Source organism: Xenopus laevis, chromosome 4L (genome assembly GCF_017654675.1).
Source record: "Xenopus laevis strain J_2021 chromosome 4L, Xenopus_laevis_v10.1, whole genome shotgun sequence".
Classification (NCBI taxonomy): domain Eukaryota; kingdom Metazoa; phylum Chordata; class Amphibia; order Anura; family Pipidae; genus Xenopus; species Xenopus laevis.
The window spans coordinates 123,346,426-123,363,043 of record NC_054377.1 but is presented as its reverse complement, the minus strand read 5'-3'; the positions used below and the strand labels follow the sequence as shown (position 1 = coordinate 123,363,043).

General features: G+C 38.5%; 1 protein-coding gene across 1 annotated transcript; it reads right to left on the bottom strand.

Moving 5' to 3' along the window:
• Positions 1-6,567: 6,567 nt before the first annotated feature.
• LOC121403161 lies at positions 6,568-16,040 on the bottom strand. Its single transcript, XM_041591062.1, has 5 exons — positions 15,959-16,040; positions 15,190-15,537; positions 12,355-12,702; positions 8,450-8,556; positions 6,568-7,007 (listed from the first exon to the last, which is right to left on the bottom strand). The coding sequence occupies exons 1-5, from the start codon at positions 16,038-16,040 to the stop codon at positions 6,882-6,884; spliced, it is 1,011 nt and encodes a 336-aa protein (XP_041446996.1). The 3' UTR covers positions 6,568-6,881.
• Positions 16,041-16,618: the final 578 nt, after the last annotated feature.

Here is a 16,618-nt window from a genome sequence, read left to right as displayed (position 1 = left end):
TGATGAAAACATCTAATCGCCTTCTTGAATCTATCTAATGTATCTGTCACTGCAACCGCTTCAGGAAGAGAATTCCAGAACTCTCTTTAAAAAAAATTCCATACCCTTCATCAGTCTCTCTTTGAACACTCTAATTCAATAGGATTTTCTGGAAAACAAAACTGCATTGCATATTGTAGATGGGGGTCTTATTAGTGCTTTTAGCCATTTAGTTGCTTGAATATTTTTACATCCCAAGTGCATAAACTTATATCTATCATTTGGCTGCTCATTGGTAGTTCATCAAGATCCTGCTGAACTGATGCCACATCCTGCATAGAACTAATAGGCTTCCCATTATCTGTAAACAATGAAACATTTTTTACGTCCACCCTGAACTGATTAATGAACAAAGAAAATTAGACCCAATACAAAGCCCTATGAACCCCAATAATAACCCTACTCATATAAGAAAATGTACTATTGACAACCACCCTCTGGATATTGTCCTTTAGTTAATTTCCTATCCATGTCCAAGTAGTTTTTGTAAGGACTGCTGCTTACCCTAGTGGTCTAGTGGCCGGCGGGAACGCCAGCAGTGTCTCAGACGGGGCTCAAATTCAATGTATTTAAAGGGGCTTTGAATGAAAACTCATGGCGCGTTGTTAGGTTCTATTTGTTGGTTCCTGGGTGCTATTTCTATGTGAATCCTGTTGATCTTCTGGTTATTGATCCTTGCATTACCTGACTATTCTGAACTCTGTATCCTGACCCTTGCCTGGCTGTTTATTTTGAACTCTCTAATCTGACCATTGCCTGCCTATTTATTCTGACCTCTCCAAGCCGACCCTTGCCTATCTGACTATTCTACGCTCTCCAATTCTGATTCTGGTCTGCCTGACCATTCTTAACTCTGCTTGTGCTGGCCCAGCCTGCCCGTCCACGCTGCATTGTCTGGTCTGTCTTCCAAGCTGTGTTGTCTTCCATCTAGTAACCTTGGTGAAACGATTATGCCCCTTTGCTCATCCAGAACCTCTAGCTTTGCTCCTCTCTTAGTAAGACCTGGTGGCATCCAATTAGCTGAGGGCTCCTACCGAGGTGAAAGGCGGCTGTTAAAGGCAGAAGCAAGAGCCAAGACCAGGGAGTAGGGATGTAGCGAACGTCGGAAAAAAAGTTCGCGAACATATTCGCGAACTTGCGCAAAAATGCGAGCGGTTCGCGAACGGTTCGCGAACCCCATAGACTTCAATGGGAAGGCGAACTTTAACATCTAGAAAAGACATTTCTGGCCAGAAAAATGATTTTAAAGTTGTTTAAAGGGTGCAACGACCTGGACAGTGGCATGCCAGAGGGGGATCAAGGGCAAAAATGTATCTGAAAAATCTGCCTGTGTGTGCTTGGAAGAGATAGTGTAGGGGGAGAGCTGTTAGTGATTTCAGGGACAGATGATAGTAAGTTTGCTGGCTAGTAATCTGCTTGATACTGCTCTGTATTGGAGGGACAGAAGTCTGCAGGGATTTGAGGGACATTTTAGCTTAGGTAGCTTTGCTGGCTAGTAATCTACTGTTCTCTTTAAACAACTGCCATACGTTGACCTTGTAGGCATTGTTTGCCCAGTTTTTTTGGACGCAGCCACTGAAGCACAGTTGCCAGAAAAAATATGCCATATAAATGCTGAAAATAGTCATTTTTCGCCATACGTTGACCTTGTAGACATTGTTTGCCCAGTTTTTTTGGACGCAGCCACTGAAGCACAGTTGCCAGAAAAAATATGCCATATAAATGCTGAAAATAGTAATTTTTCGCCATACGTTGACCTTGTAGACATTGTTTGCCCAGTTTTTTTGGTTGCAGCCACTGAAGCACAGTTGCCAGAAAAAATATGCCACATAAATGCTGAAAATAGTCATTTTTTGCCATATACGTTGAGTCAACGTATGGCAAAAAATGACTATTTTCAGCATTTATATGGCATATTTTTTCTGGCCTCTGTGCTTCAGTGGCTGTGGCCAAAAAAACTGGGCAAATAATGCCTACAAGGCCAACGTATACACTACTACAGCGGTGGATACGGATTACGTAAAATATATTATGGCTGCTTGAAAAAAGTGACTCCGGTGTTTTTTCTGGAGACGGTAATATTATGGATATTTAGACAGAATGTGAACAAGGTCACACAGCTCGATGGCGGGTTGAAGAAAACAGTGTGCAAATAATGCCTACAAGGCCAACGTATACACTACTACAGCGGTGGATACGGATTACGTAAAATATATTATGGCTGCTTGAAAAAAGTGACTCCGGTGTTTTTTCTGGAGACGGTAATATTATGGATATTTAGACAGAATGTGAACAAGGTCACACAGCTCGATGGCGGGTTGAAGAAAACAGTGTGCAAATAATGCCTACAGGGCAAATAATGCCTAAAAGGTCAACTTATACACTACTACAGCGGTAGTAAAATAAAAAAAGTAAAATAAAAAAAAAAATGAATATTAAAAAAAAAAATTAAAGTTGGTGCTGCTGAACTACTAGGAGCAGCAGATTAGCACACCAGTCCCACTCCCCAACACTGCTAGACTAATAGCACTGGGCTCTTATAGTAGTAGTAGTAGTAGTAGTAGTAAAACAACAAAAAAATAAATAAAAGCAGTCCTTACAAGGACTACTGTTATTGCAGCAGTCAGCAGATGAGATCAGAAGCAGGACAGCTGCCCACTGCAGCTACATACAGAGCACTGCAGTAGAAGGTAGATTACTAGCCAGCAAAGCTACCTAAGCTTAAATGTCCCTCAAACCCCTGCAGACTTCTGTCCCTCCAATAACAGAGCAGTATCAAAACGATTACTAGCCAGCAAACTTTCAACTGTCCCTGAAATCACTAACAGGCAGCAGCTCTCTCCCTACACTATCTCTTCAGCACACACAGGCAGAGTGAAAAAACGCTGCAGGGCTTCGGTTTTTATAGGGAAGGGGAGTGGTCCAGGGGAGAGCTTCCTGATTGGCTGCCATGTACCTGCTGGTCTGGGGTGAGAGGGCAAAAAAAAGCGCCAACAATGGCGAACCCAAAATGGCGAACGTCGCGCGACGTTCGCGAACTTCCGGCGAGCGCGAACACCCGATGTTCGCGCGAACAAGTTCGCCGGCGAACAGTTCGCGACATCTCTACCAGGGAGCCTAGCATTGGTTCTGGAGTTAGGGTGCCGAACGTGACAGTCTTACCAAGACCAATAGACATTAGTTTAGAAAGCAGTTGTTTTGTGGAAACATATAAACCACACTTCCAAGTTGCTACATCACAAAAAGCATTTACTTTTGTTTGACATAATCCCTCCTTGACTAAATTAAAGTTTATTCTGAAAGGTGGTCATTATGTCATAGAGCTGACATTGCACAGATAACTATTCACTTCAACAAAACTGTCCATGGCCCCATTGATTACTGTTTACCTTTATATTTTTCTTGGCCAAGAAGATATCCTAGTGTGTTTTTTAAAGCAATTTCAGTTCCAGCTCACTAATATTTTTAAGGCCTGCATACATAATGCCTTACCAGTGATATACAGTACAATAAGGCAAAAACTTTTTTTCCACCTGTAGGGACCTATAGGATATCCTATCCCTATAGAGTTAATCCCCTAACTTTCTTATGTAGTTCTCTTATCCTTTGTTATTGGGCAAAGCCCTTGCAACAGTTTAAGTGTAACGACCTCAGCTATAGGCCAAAGAGTGTAATGACACTCCCCTGCCACACTGCTATAAAGTGTTGTGCAGGGAGTGGCCTCTTCCTCTTTGGCTCCTGGTGCTGCTGCTGCTAGGTGATTCCCATTGAGCCTGGGATCACCATAGGCCCCAGTAAGCTATTTACCCCCAAAGGGACCTGACAGCTTTGGTGCTGAAGTCGGGGACCAGGCAAACCCGTGAACGAGGAACAGCTAGCTTAGTCAGTACTTTGTAATAGACTCTCTAGGAGAGTGAGGCAGAGAGGTTTTAGCAGAAAGAACAGTTGTCGCTCCACCGAGGATTGGTAGAAGGAAGTAGCTTCCTACGAGGCTTCCCTTGTTGTTGCCTTTAGTGCAGGGAACTCAGTGATAGGGAATCTAGGCTAGCAGAGGACTGCCTGTACCCTACCTGATTGATCCCGGTCCCCACACTGGCAACATCTGACTTGTAAGAATTGATGTACACCTGCTGTGTATATCTGATATCTTAAGGAGTTTCATCTACCTGACTGTGATCATTACTCTGTCCACTGTGATTCCATCTGCTGTATCCTACAAGTACTTGTGAGTAAACCTGGGGATATTTGCTCTGCATAATAAACCTGTTCACTTATTTCACCATCCAAGAACCTCCTGGCATCCAATTTATCTACCTTTGCACTTATTAACCTGTGGGTTGTAGTTTTACAACATCTTAAAGGGGATGCTTCCATTTGGCGAAGGCTCTGCCCTGTTTGTAGATTCACATGTAACCCATGCTCACTCCACTAGCTGGACACCCTTAACTCCTCATTGGCAAGATAGCCCAAGAAAGCGTTACATTTTGGCGCCCAATGTGGGGCCCACTCCCGTAATACCAGGCTATGTTTTGTGCTTTTGTGCACTGTTTCTTTAAATTTTGGTGATAGGCGGTGGACCAATAGGCAAAAGGCCGCCTGCACGTCTTTTCTACGAATTGTTAGAATTTTTCATGGTATCTAAGGGCCGTGGGTTCGGGCTAGGAGGTTCGATTTCCCAAAGTCACTAGCCTGTGCCATAACTAAAGTGAGATTTCCCTTGCCTGGGAGGGTTGGGAGGAAGAAGAGGGCCAGACTGGACTCTTCTTTTCTCTGACGCTGATATAAAAGATGTAGACTTTGGCCTCAGATATATTTGGGCCGGGACATATGGAGAAAAGCTAAATGTCCATTTCAACCAGATAGTTGTTCCTTACTGTGGGCACTGCACCCGTGAACTATCTACTGAGACCTGTAATTTCCACTCCTCGTGCCCGTATTGTTTCCACGAGTGCTGGTTGGGTCCATACGTGCTGTATGCTGACCCCAAAAAGGGCATCAAGACCAGATCCATTGCCACCGATACTGATGGACTGTCTTCTGTGTCAAGAGACTCTGCTCCTGCACCCGCATACCCTTCTCACCTGTCCTCAGTGTTGCCACCCACCATCCAAAGCCTACCCATTCCACTGAAGGCTCTCTCTATTTCTCAGCCACCACAGGGGGTAAGCTCTAGTGAGGATGCAGCCATTCAGTGCAGGACCGTCGTGTTCTGCCAAGAGGGAGGGGAAGTGCTATGCGTAGGAACCAAAATACCATTCCTAGGCCTGCTACTCCTAGGCCAACCACTGTACCAAAAGATGAAGCTTCATCCACAGTGGTTCCAGCAGTGATGCCAGGTTCACAACAATGATGCCTGTTGCCTGCCTGTCTAAACTCTTGCTATCCCCAAAGGAACAAGGTTTCTGGGTTTCTCAGGGAAGGGCCGAACCTAAGAAGACACGTACAGTTTCTCGGGTGCAACGCATCATAAATGCCTGAGTCCGTGACCATTACTTTTTAGTAGTGTGTGCCATTGGATAATCATAAATAGAACCTGCCATTTTAAAAAATAAGGGCCGCCTACTTTGAATCGTAGGATTCACGGTGCATACAAACAAACCAAACAAACCATACTTGTTAGGTAACATGAGCCAATAAACAGAGAGAGTTTTATCTTTTCCCACACTTCTTCCAGTTACAGTTAGGGGCAGATTTATCAAGGGTCGAAGTGAATTCGAGGGAATTTTTGAAGTTAATAAATTTGAATTTCGAAGTAATTTTTTGGATACTTCGACCATCGAATAGAATACTACAACTTCGAATTTACTTTGACTTCGATTCAAAGTAAAAATCGTTCGACTATTCGACCATTCGATAATCAAAGTACTGTCTATTTAAAAAAAACTTTGACTTCAATACTTCGCCAACTTAAACCTTAAGCCTATGGGGACCTTCCAGGGCAATTTTCAACGTTTTTTATATTCGAAGGAAAATTGTACGATCGTACCATAAAATCGTTCGAATCGTGCGATTCGAAGTACGATCGTAGTATGATCATACAATCGTACTACGATCAGAATATGATCGTACGATGAATAAAATCCTCCGACTTCGAAAGTTGGAGGATTATATTCGATGGTCAAATTTCGAAGTATTCTTTTAATTCTTTTAATATGCCACTATCTGTTGCTTAAATATTCATTTTGGGGGTATTGTTTCCCTTTAATGGCTTTCAGTTCTGTGCTGTGCACACACAATGAAACCTAGTCTCAGAGAGAGCATAAAGAACGTGAAGGTCAATCATGAGGACTGTAGTGGACCATGGTGAAATGTTGCTGATTGCCACAACAAATTCAAGTTAAGACCCCAAAATATTGCTAAATTGACAAGATCCCTCAAAATAAAGTGAAACCAACTGCAGGGTCTACTTCCTCTGAAGTCATGTCCCTGGTAGTGGATCTAGGAATGAAAATGTCATCCCACCCAAAGCTCTACAATCTCCAGAGCCCTGAACATGAGAAGACATAGTTTAAAATAAATTAAGCACCCTGGAAAACATAGTTTTAATGGGTAAAAGAAAGTCAATATAAACCATACAGTTTTATAATAAAAGGCTATAGCAATATTCAATTCTTGGAAAGTTGAGAGGGTTTACACAAAAAAGAAAACATCAATCAAAGCATTATTTAACAACATAAAACAGTGCATAAAAATAATCTCTATGAAGATTTACAAGAGCTCATTTCTTAAACCCTATTTGCAGAAGCGCTTTTGGTGGAAACATGAATGTTATTTCTTACAATTGTGTAATTGTCTTTAGAAATCAGCATATTCCCTCCTGCATGTTGTGTTTTTAAGGTCCCTTAACAATTATTAACAATGCTGTATAGACTTTCCTCTCCATGTTGTTCTGTACAACAGTCAGTGGGATCCTTGTCTGTACATCTCTGCTTCTTGTAGGCACAATTTATTTCTTCTCCTTTAATAACCTGATAATAATGATAACAATACAGAATAAGAGGAATTAACCTTTATTTGTCAGATTAAGCTGTACAAGATTAAAGTTCAGCCAAATTTATGGTCTGTATTATATGATCAACAGAGCCGGGCCAACCCGGCCAGGCGCCCTAGGCAACCTGGCCGGCCACGGCGCCGGCTTAGTGTGGGCTCAATCGCGTATGCGCAAAACTACGCGCCACTGCGCATGCGCGAATCTACGCGCATGTGCGCAACCACATTTAAACGGAAATTAACAGTGGCAGCCAGGGAGACACAGGACCGGACATGGGGTAGGCGACAGAGCAGGTACGTGCCTGGCGCCCCCTCAGATTTGCACCCTAGGCACGTGCCTACTCTGCTTACCCCTAGTTCCGGTCCTGATGATCAAACACAGGTGGCCAAACTGCACCACAGTATCAGATTGTTATGCAGAAGTTTGTGCTGGAACAGTTACTGGTCAAATTGATAACCCTATGCAGACACTTATCATGGTTTTCCATTCTGGTCAATAAACTGTCACACAACCAAAGATAATATATTTCGGTTGAAAACTGATGGACTTAGGAATAAATCTTTTCTGTATGCTCTTTCTTATGTTTAAAAGGGTGGTTCACCTTTATGTTAAATTTTAATATGTTATAGATTGGCACATTCTAAGAAACTTTTCAAATTGGTCCTCATTATTTATTTTTTATAGTTTTTTTAATTATTTTTCTTTTGACTTTTTCCAGTTTTCAAATTGGGGTCACACATGGGGGTCACATCTCTTTTATTAATTCATGCATCACATGAAGGCCATGTAATCATGTACCTGGGGATGCAGGATAATACTGGAAGACTAGAATGTCAGAACATTACGGGGCATATTTATCAAGGGTCGAATTTGAAAAAACTTTGAAATCCGAATTCAAAAAGACCAACCGAAATTAAATCTACGTTTTTTTTGGGGTCGAATAGGGCAGTTTTTGATCAAATAGGTCTGTATTTTTTCCCCAAAAAAAACCCATTGATTTTTCAAAGTCCACCAATTGACTCCAAATAGGTTCTATGAGGTCCCCCATAGGCTAAAACAGCAATTTGGCAGGTTTTAAGGCGAATGGTCAAAGTCGAAGAGACAGTACATGATAAATTTCGATATTACAATTTTACATTTTTTTTCAAATTCAAATCGAATTTGGACTATTCCCTAGTCTAAGTACACAAAAAAAAGCTCAAATTCGAATATTTATCATTTTGAAAATTCAACTCGACCTTTGATAAATCTGCCCCTACATGTTATGCCACATTGTGTATTTATGATTTTATTACATTATTAAAGAGATTATCTCAACAAAAGGATCCTATACTTTTATTCTGTGAACTTGTAGATCAAAATCAAATCAAGCTGAGTTGAGATCTTTCTTTACACAGACAGACAGTTGTAATTACTGACCTGATTATGTTGTTTGCAGTTCAGATAAAGTGCAAATGACATGAGTAAACCCAGGGCGACTGCTCCAACACAATGATAAATGGTAAAGTATCTGCATGAAGTACTGGCTGTAAAAGAGAGGGGGCGGAGTCAACATGGAAAACTATTCAAATACGTTTAATTTCATATAAATTATGGAGAAGTGCAATTTCTTTATTATATTAACATAAAGGTAACACCTGATGGCAGAACTTTACTTAAAGGGGTTGTTCATCTTTAATTTAACTTTTACTATGCTGTAGAGATTGATATTCTGAGACAATTTGTAATTGGTTTTCATTTTTTACAATTTGTGGTTTCTGAGTTATTTAGATTCTTTTTCAGAGTTTTTTTTTTGTTTACTAGGGTCTTGTATCCTAGCAACCATGCATTGATTTGAATAAGAGACTAGAATAAGAAAAGGAGAGGCCTGATTAGAAAGATGAGTAATTAAAAGTAACAATAAAAATACATGTGTAGCCTTACAGAACATATCTTTTTAGGTGGCATTAGTGACCCCCATTTAATAGCTGGAAAGATGCAGAAAAAGAAGGCAAATAATTAATAAAACTATAAAAAAAAACTATAAAAAGGAAAAAATGAAGACCAATTGAAAAGTTGCTTGGAATTAGCCATTTGTTAACATACAAAAACATACCTCAAATTTGAACTACATATATATATATATTCTCAAGAAGATATACCGTACTAAACATAGAGAAGCTCAATCATGTCCTATTGCAATTTTTAACTTCTTTGAGGAATCCTTTTTAATTTTATCTCCGCCCCAGCAATTTATATCAATCAATTTCTAATTAATTCAATGGTCACTATATTTAAGTAATTGAATGATGTTTTACTCTAATTCATTTTAGAATTGATTTGGATCTGTAATCAACTTAAAAAATCCACATATAGCACTTTAGTAATTTATATCTATTTATTTATGAATTTATGAACTACAATTAATTGGGTTTTAATTAATTGTGTTTATGGTTATAAATAATTTATTCTAAGCAATTAAATTGAGTAGTATCGTTCTTTCTGGGTTGTGGACCCTAAGCACGTGCACTTTACACATTTGATTGAGGGTTGGTTTGGTGATAAGTGGAGAGTTAATTCCTCTATTAGAGGTTCTTTTAGACTGATTAAAATTGGACACTACACTATTTAGGTCAAACGGGGGACTTCTGTTTCTACCAATTATCACTGCTCTATAATTATAACACTGAGAAACCATTATTTATTTCTAACATATGTGAAAATATTACAGAAAAAAAATGTTTCTGTTAGGTACCCCATTGGTCAGGCTCTCCACTCTCCTGGCAAAATATATGCTCTTATGTTAAATGCAATATCAGACTTGGGTACCAGGGTCCCACCACAGAACCTCAAACCAGGGGCCCACCAAACACATAAGGGCACATCTGCCACCACAATGGAATGCAGAGTTAACTTTTTGGTTTCCTTCTAAAAGACATGAACAGCTTCAAGAAGTATGCACTGGGATTTTACTGATACTCCAGTGTGCCAGCTCAACCCCGATTCAACGACAACATCCCATGCAATTATACAATATTGCTAGCGCTACGTATGCCAGTAGGCATGCTATTGTTTTTTTTATACTGTAATCTCATTTCCTTCCTCCTTGGTCCTAGTTCCACTTTAATTTCTGTTTTCTGTGTTTTCTCCATTGCCAAGCTTAATGTTACTTTGTCAGAACCTGATTGTGCCTGTTATTGGGTTACTACTTTTTTCTGGTTATTGTGTTATTGCTGGTTATTAACCCTTGCCAGTCCTTGATTATGGTTCTTGCTGTCTCCTATTTTACGCTACATCTCATCTCTAAATAGGAGTGAATTTTTGATGCTGCCACAGCAGAAAGTTCTGGGGCACCAAAGTGTATCAGTGAAGAATAATGTGGCAGAAGTCTCCTGCTTTAAGGAAGGCTAAGACTACAGTTAGCTGCCCACTAAGATTATCTTTTGTTGGAAAGTAACAAATGCAATTCAGCTCGGTTTTGATATCTCTCCCCTACTGTGATTATAAAGTAATATATCTATATCTATCTATCTATCTATCTATCTATCTATCTATCTATATATATATATATATATATATATATATCTTCCAAATGAGTATCCGCACTCCAAAATCAATCTTGAAACAAGCTGGGGTGCACGGTAAGTCTTGTATACACCAATATTTCATAGACCAGCACTCCCTTTGATGTGAAACAGAAAATCATTTATTGCATCTTTTCTCCAGGAGAAAAGATGCAATAAATGATTTTCTGTTTCACATCAAAGGGAGTGCTGGTCTATGAAATATTGGTATATATATATCTATATATATATATATCTATATATATATATATATATATATATATATATATATATATATATATATATATATATATATATAGCTCCCACCCTTCCCAACTATAGTCAGGTGATCCCACTGGTGTCTAATAAAAGGGCAGCCAAGTTTGAGAGTTTGACTTTGAAAGCAGCAAGTAAGTTGCAGGTAAAACTTAGTCCCTTTGTAAAATGTATAATGAATAAAACACTATCACCGGTGGGAAGATGGGTGTTCCTATAAATACCTACACAGTACAATAATGACATATTACTAATGGGTTAATTTGTAGTATACTGACAAGGGGAGGGCCTGTGCACCATTAGTTAAGATATAGCACTGACATCTGAGTTGTTTGAGGGATCATGACCATCGACATGTTCTAGGCTTTATGTTTCCTGTTTTATGTTTTTCTATGTATCCTTATATATTGCATTTGTGGCATTTTGATATTCAGACCTTTCATCTACACTCGAATATTTTACTATGTAACCTTAACAATACAGCCAGGTTGACTGTGCGTTGTAAAACAAAAAGCTACAAATAATACTGTTACATAGTATGTTTTTATTTCCTTATTCAGTTGAATTGGGGTTTTAACATAAAAGTGTTTTGAATTTTAATGTGTTATATATGTGAATCTTAACAACTATAGTACTTGACGCATAGTGATGATGATGATGATGATGATGCTGTCAGCCAATTAGCCTTTCCCGCCATTTAGGGTACTTAAGGCCTTCATTGTATACCTGTCTGTACTTTGAGAAAGGCCTCGGAGAGGCCGAAACGTTAGTCTTTTTTAAAATAAACCATTTTTGATTTTTAAGACCTGAGAGTGCGGACCTTCTCTGTTGAATTGTAATTCTAAATATTTTGGACACTACACCCAGGCACGTTTATACCATGTTACGTGAGTGCTGACTTCCCCATGGATCGATACTATATATATATATATATATATATATATATATATATATATATATATATATATATATATAGCTCCCACCCTTCCCAACTATAGTCAGGTGATCCCACTGGTGGCTTATAAAAGGGCAGCCAAGTTTGAGAGTTTGACTTTGAAAGCAGCTAGTAAGTTGCAGGTAAAACTTAGTCCCTATGTAAAATGTATAATGAATAAAATTCTTAATGAATCAGATGAAAACTGAGCATAGGACTGGCCAGATATGGGATGACTTTGATGTAGTTGGCCAGCTTAAATATATTGCAATATATGGACAAACAATCCCTGTTTTGTTTAAAGGGTAAGGCATTTTTCAGTAGCAGTATGCACAAAATGTCTCTGTCTTAAATATATTGATAATGGGTTGAGTGCAGAGGACTCTTGTATTTGTGTGTGTGTATATATATTTATATATATATATATATATATATATATATATATATATATATATATATATATATATATATATATATATATATATATATATATATTAAAAAATGAACCTTTACTTAAATAAAATGCTGTTATAAATAATACATATGAATTAATATAAATAAAACACCCTCACCTGTCACACTGAGGAAAGTTCCTTTACCGTGTCCTTTAATTTGTTTCTGGCCAGAAAACTCCACTTCACATAAATACATTCCGCTGTCTGTGACTGTTACATTGTGCAGCTGTATGCTGGCTGATCTCTTGTTTAGAAATTCGTCTGAACTGACTTTTGTAATTCTGTCCATAAAATAATCAACTTCAAAGATATCAACCCCATGCAGATCATATTTGTACCATCTGTACCAGCCAATGGGTAGATCCAAGTTGCTCATGTTGTAGCTACACTCTAGGTTGGCTGTGCTGCCCTCTATGACATTCACTTCAGGGATCTGGGATACTTCTATGTTCTGTGAGAGAGAAGCTGAAGTGCACATACAAGTCAGGCATTCATTTACTATATATAAATATTCAGCAGGAAATAAGTCAGGATTGTATCCATAGAGAAACATAAAAAAACAAGGCAGAAATATTAGTTTAATCAACTCAAGATCCTCAAGAACATCCCCAAAAGCTTTTGGCAGGTTGTGCAACACAAAGGGGGATTTTTACTAAAACTCAAATGTATCTCATCTTTTATTAAACCAAACTCCCATCCATGATTTTACCTTATTTATCAATAAAATAACTAGAAAAAGTCAAGTTGGGAAAAGACTCTATAAAATTGACCGAAAATTCGAATCGTACAAATTTTTCAGATTTGAATCCGAATGGGAAATATTTTTTACTTCCTTGTTTTGTGACAAAGAGTCGCGCGATTTCCCTCCCCGCCCATAATTTGCATATGCAAATTAGGATTCGGATTCGGTTACGCATCAAACGTAACCTGCGTCTAGGACTATGTTCCCCGATCCTAATAATAGAAGACGCAGGTCTCGCGAGATCGCGATGACGTCACATGCGGAAGTGCTTTAAATCACAGATTCACAAAGCGACCGCCATACGCCTTGATAAAGCTGATATAGTGAAACGCGTTGGTGTTGTGGGAACTCTTTGATTTGAAATCGATTTTGGCACTAAACCTTTCTATTCCTATTGTAAAAACGCTTTGACTCTACTATAGATCTACTAATAGGTGGCAATTAGACGCTGCCTGCTCGGTTCTCTTTCTCTTCTCCATTGCAATCTAATTTCTATTCCATGGGGCCGTTGGTTTGTGGTTTTTTAGGTTTAGTTAGTTTTAAATGTAGGGCTAATGTAATATTGAGACCACAGCCACGGTTACCCTGCCTGCCTCCATCTTTGTGGTGTCCTAGGGATCTAGAAAATAATAGGCAGTAGCTTTTTGGGACAACTCCACCATTCTCCTATTTTCCAATTTTTTTCTCTTTTCCTGAACCAGAGCAAGTGGCCTTTTTTAACCCTTTCAATAATTTCTTTAATTCTGGAATCCAGATCAATCATGTCCTATTACAATTTTTAACTTCTTTGAGGAATCCTTTTTAATTTTATCTCCGCACCAGCACTTTATATCAATCAATTTCTAATTAATTCAATGGTCACTATATTTAAGTAATTGAATGATGTTTTACTCTAATTAATTTTGGAATTGTTTGGGATCTGTTATCAACTTAAAAAATCCACGTATAGCACTTTAGTAATTTATGTCTATTTATTTATGAATTTATGAACTACAATTGATTGGGTTTTAATTAATTGTGTTTATGGTTATAAATAATGTATTCTAAGCAATTAAATTGAGTAGTATCGTTCTTTCTGGGTTGTGGACCCTAAGCACGAGCACTTTACACATTTGATTGAGGGTTGGTTTTGTGATAAATGGAGATTGTTAATTCCTCTATTAGAGGTTCTTTTAGACTGATTAAAATTGGACACTACACTATTTAGGTCAAACAGGGGACTTCTGTTTCTACCAATTATCACTGCTCTATAATTATGAGCACTGAGAAACCATTATTTATTTCTAACATATGTGAAAATAGTATATAAAAACAATGTTTCTGTTAGGCACCCCATTGGTCAGGCTCCTCTCCACTCTCCAGGCAAAATATATGCTCTTATATTAAATGCAATATCAGACTTGGGTACCAGGGTCCCGCCACAGAACCTCACACCAGGGGCCCACCAAACACATAAGGGCACATCTGCCACCACAATGGAATGCAGAGTTAACTTTTTGGTTTCCTTCTAAAAGACATGAACAGCCTCAAGAAGTATGCACTGGGATTTTACTGATACTCCAGTGTGCCAGCTCAACCTTGATTCAACGTCAACATCACATGCAATTAAACAATATTGCTGGTGATACATTTGCCAGTAGACATGCTATTGGTTGTTTTATACTGTAATCTCATGTCCTTCCTCCTTGGTCCTAGTTCCACTTTAATTTCTGTTTTCTGTGTTTTCTCCATTGCCAAGCTTCATTTTCCTTTGTCAGAACCTGATTGTGACTGTTATTGGGTTACTACTTTTTTCTGGTTATTGTGTTATTGCTGGTTATTAACCCTTGCCAGTCCTTGATTATGGTTCTTGCTGTCTGTTCTGACCTAGACTATGATTTTTGCCTCCTATTTTACGCTACATCTCATCTCTAAATAGGAGTGAGTTTTTGATGCTGCCACAGCAGAAAGTTCTGGGGCACCAAAGTGTATCAGTGAAGAATAGTGTGGCAGAAGTCTCCTGATATAAGTAAGGCTAAGACTACAGTTAGCTGCCCAGTAAGATTCTATTTTGTTAAAAAGTAACAAATGCAACTCAGCTCTGTTTTGATAACTCTCCCCTACTATTATTATTACGTAATATATATATATATATTAAAAATGAACCTTTACTGAAATACAATGCTGTTATAAATAATACATATAAATTAATATAAATAAAACACCCTCACCTGTCACATTGAGGAAAGTTCCTTTACCGTGTCCTTTAATTTGTTTCTGGCCAGAAAACTCCACTTCACAGAAATATGTTCCGCTGTCTGTGACTGTTACATTGTGCAGCTGTATGCTGGCTGATGTCTTGTTTAGGAATTCGTCTGAACTGACTTTTGTAATTCTGTCCATAAAATAATCAACTTTAAAGATATCAATCCCACGCAGTCCATGTCTGTACCATTTGTACCCGCCAGTGGGTAGATCCAAGTTGCTCATGTTGTAGCTACACTCTAGGTTGGCTGTGCTGCCCTCTATGACATTCACTTCAGGGATCTGGGATACTTCTATGTTCTGTGAGAGAGACGCTGAAGTGCACATATAAGTCAGGCATTTATTTATATCAATCCTCAGCAGTGATGGGCGAATTTGCGCCGTTCGTGAAACGGCAAAAAATTAGCAAAACGGCGCCGGCGTCTCGTTTTTTGACGCCGGCATCCGTTTTTCCAATTTTTTTTTTGACCCCGGGTGAATTTTTGCGGGCGTTTCGCAATTTTTTTCGGCCATTTTTTTGCCCATCACTAATCCTCAGTAGACCAAAATACTACAGACAAGCAAATCAGTATTGTAGCCATAGCTACAATACATAAAATACATAAAAACAGGGCAGATTAGTTTAATCATTTCAACTAAATCTAAGATAACTTTGAAACTGTTGTGATTATGAAATAAAAACAACTGAGATAATTCCCCTATATCCATATTATTGTGTTGCTTCTTCCCCCTCACCTTGCAGTGCTGCCAGTATCAGCAAGAGCTCCGACCATTTCATCTTCTTTTGTGAAATAACAACACAGAGTTTCCGGCTCATTCACATCCCCAGGTCTTAGCTTCCTGAGGAAATTACAGTAGGTCTCTTATATATCTGAGATGAAACCAACTGGTGTGCAAGTGTTCCTGTTAAACATAGTAACATAGTAATATAGGTTGAAAAAAACTCACGTCAACTGCGTGCAACCTTTTGGTCAAAAGAAATCGGCTTAACTGCTAGATGATCAAGAGAAAGGCAAAATATATCATCTGAAACCTAAAAAATCCTTCCTGACTCCAGCCCCTGGATCAACTTTTTGCTAAAAACTTACATAGGTAAACCTGTATTTCCTTACTTGATGAAAACATCTAATCCCTTCTTGAATCTATCTAATGTATCTGTCACTGCAACCACTTCAGGAAAAGAATTCCATAACTCTCATTAAAAAAAATTTGATTATTATGATGGAACCTTTCCATACCCTTCATCAGTCTCTCTTTGAAAACTCTAATTCAATAGGATTCTCTGGAAAACAAAACTGCATTGCATATTGTAGATGGGGCCTTATTAGTGCTTTTAGCCATTTAGTTGCTTGTATATTTTTACATCCCAAGTGCATAAACTTATATCTATCATTT

Coding starts and splice junctions, on each gene's coding strand:
- LOC121403161 (XM_041591062.1), bottom strand. CDS start 16,040: ATGAGCCGGAAACTCTGTGTTGTTATTTCACAAAAGAAGATGAAATGG. Junction 8,557..12,354: donor AACTTTCCTCAGTGTGACAG/GTGAGGGTGTTT, acceptor TCTCTTTTACAG/CCAGTACTTCATGCAGATAC. Junction 7,008..8,449: donor ACTGCAAACAACATAATCAG/GTCAGTAATTAC, acceptor CATTATTATCAG/GTTATTAAAGGAGAAGAAAT.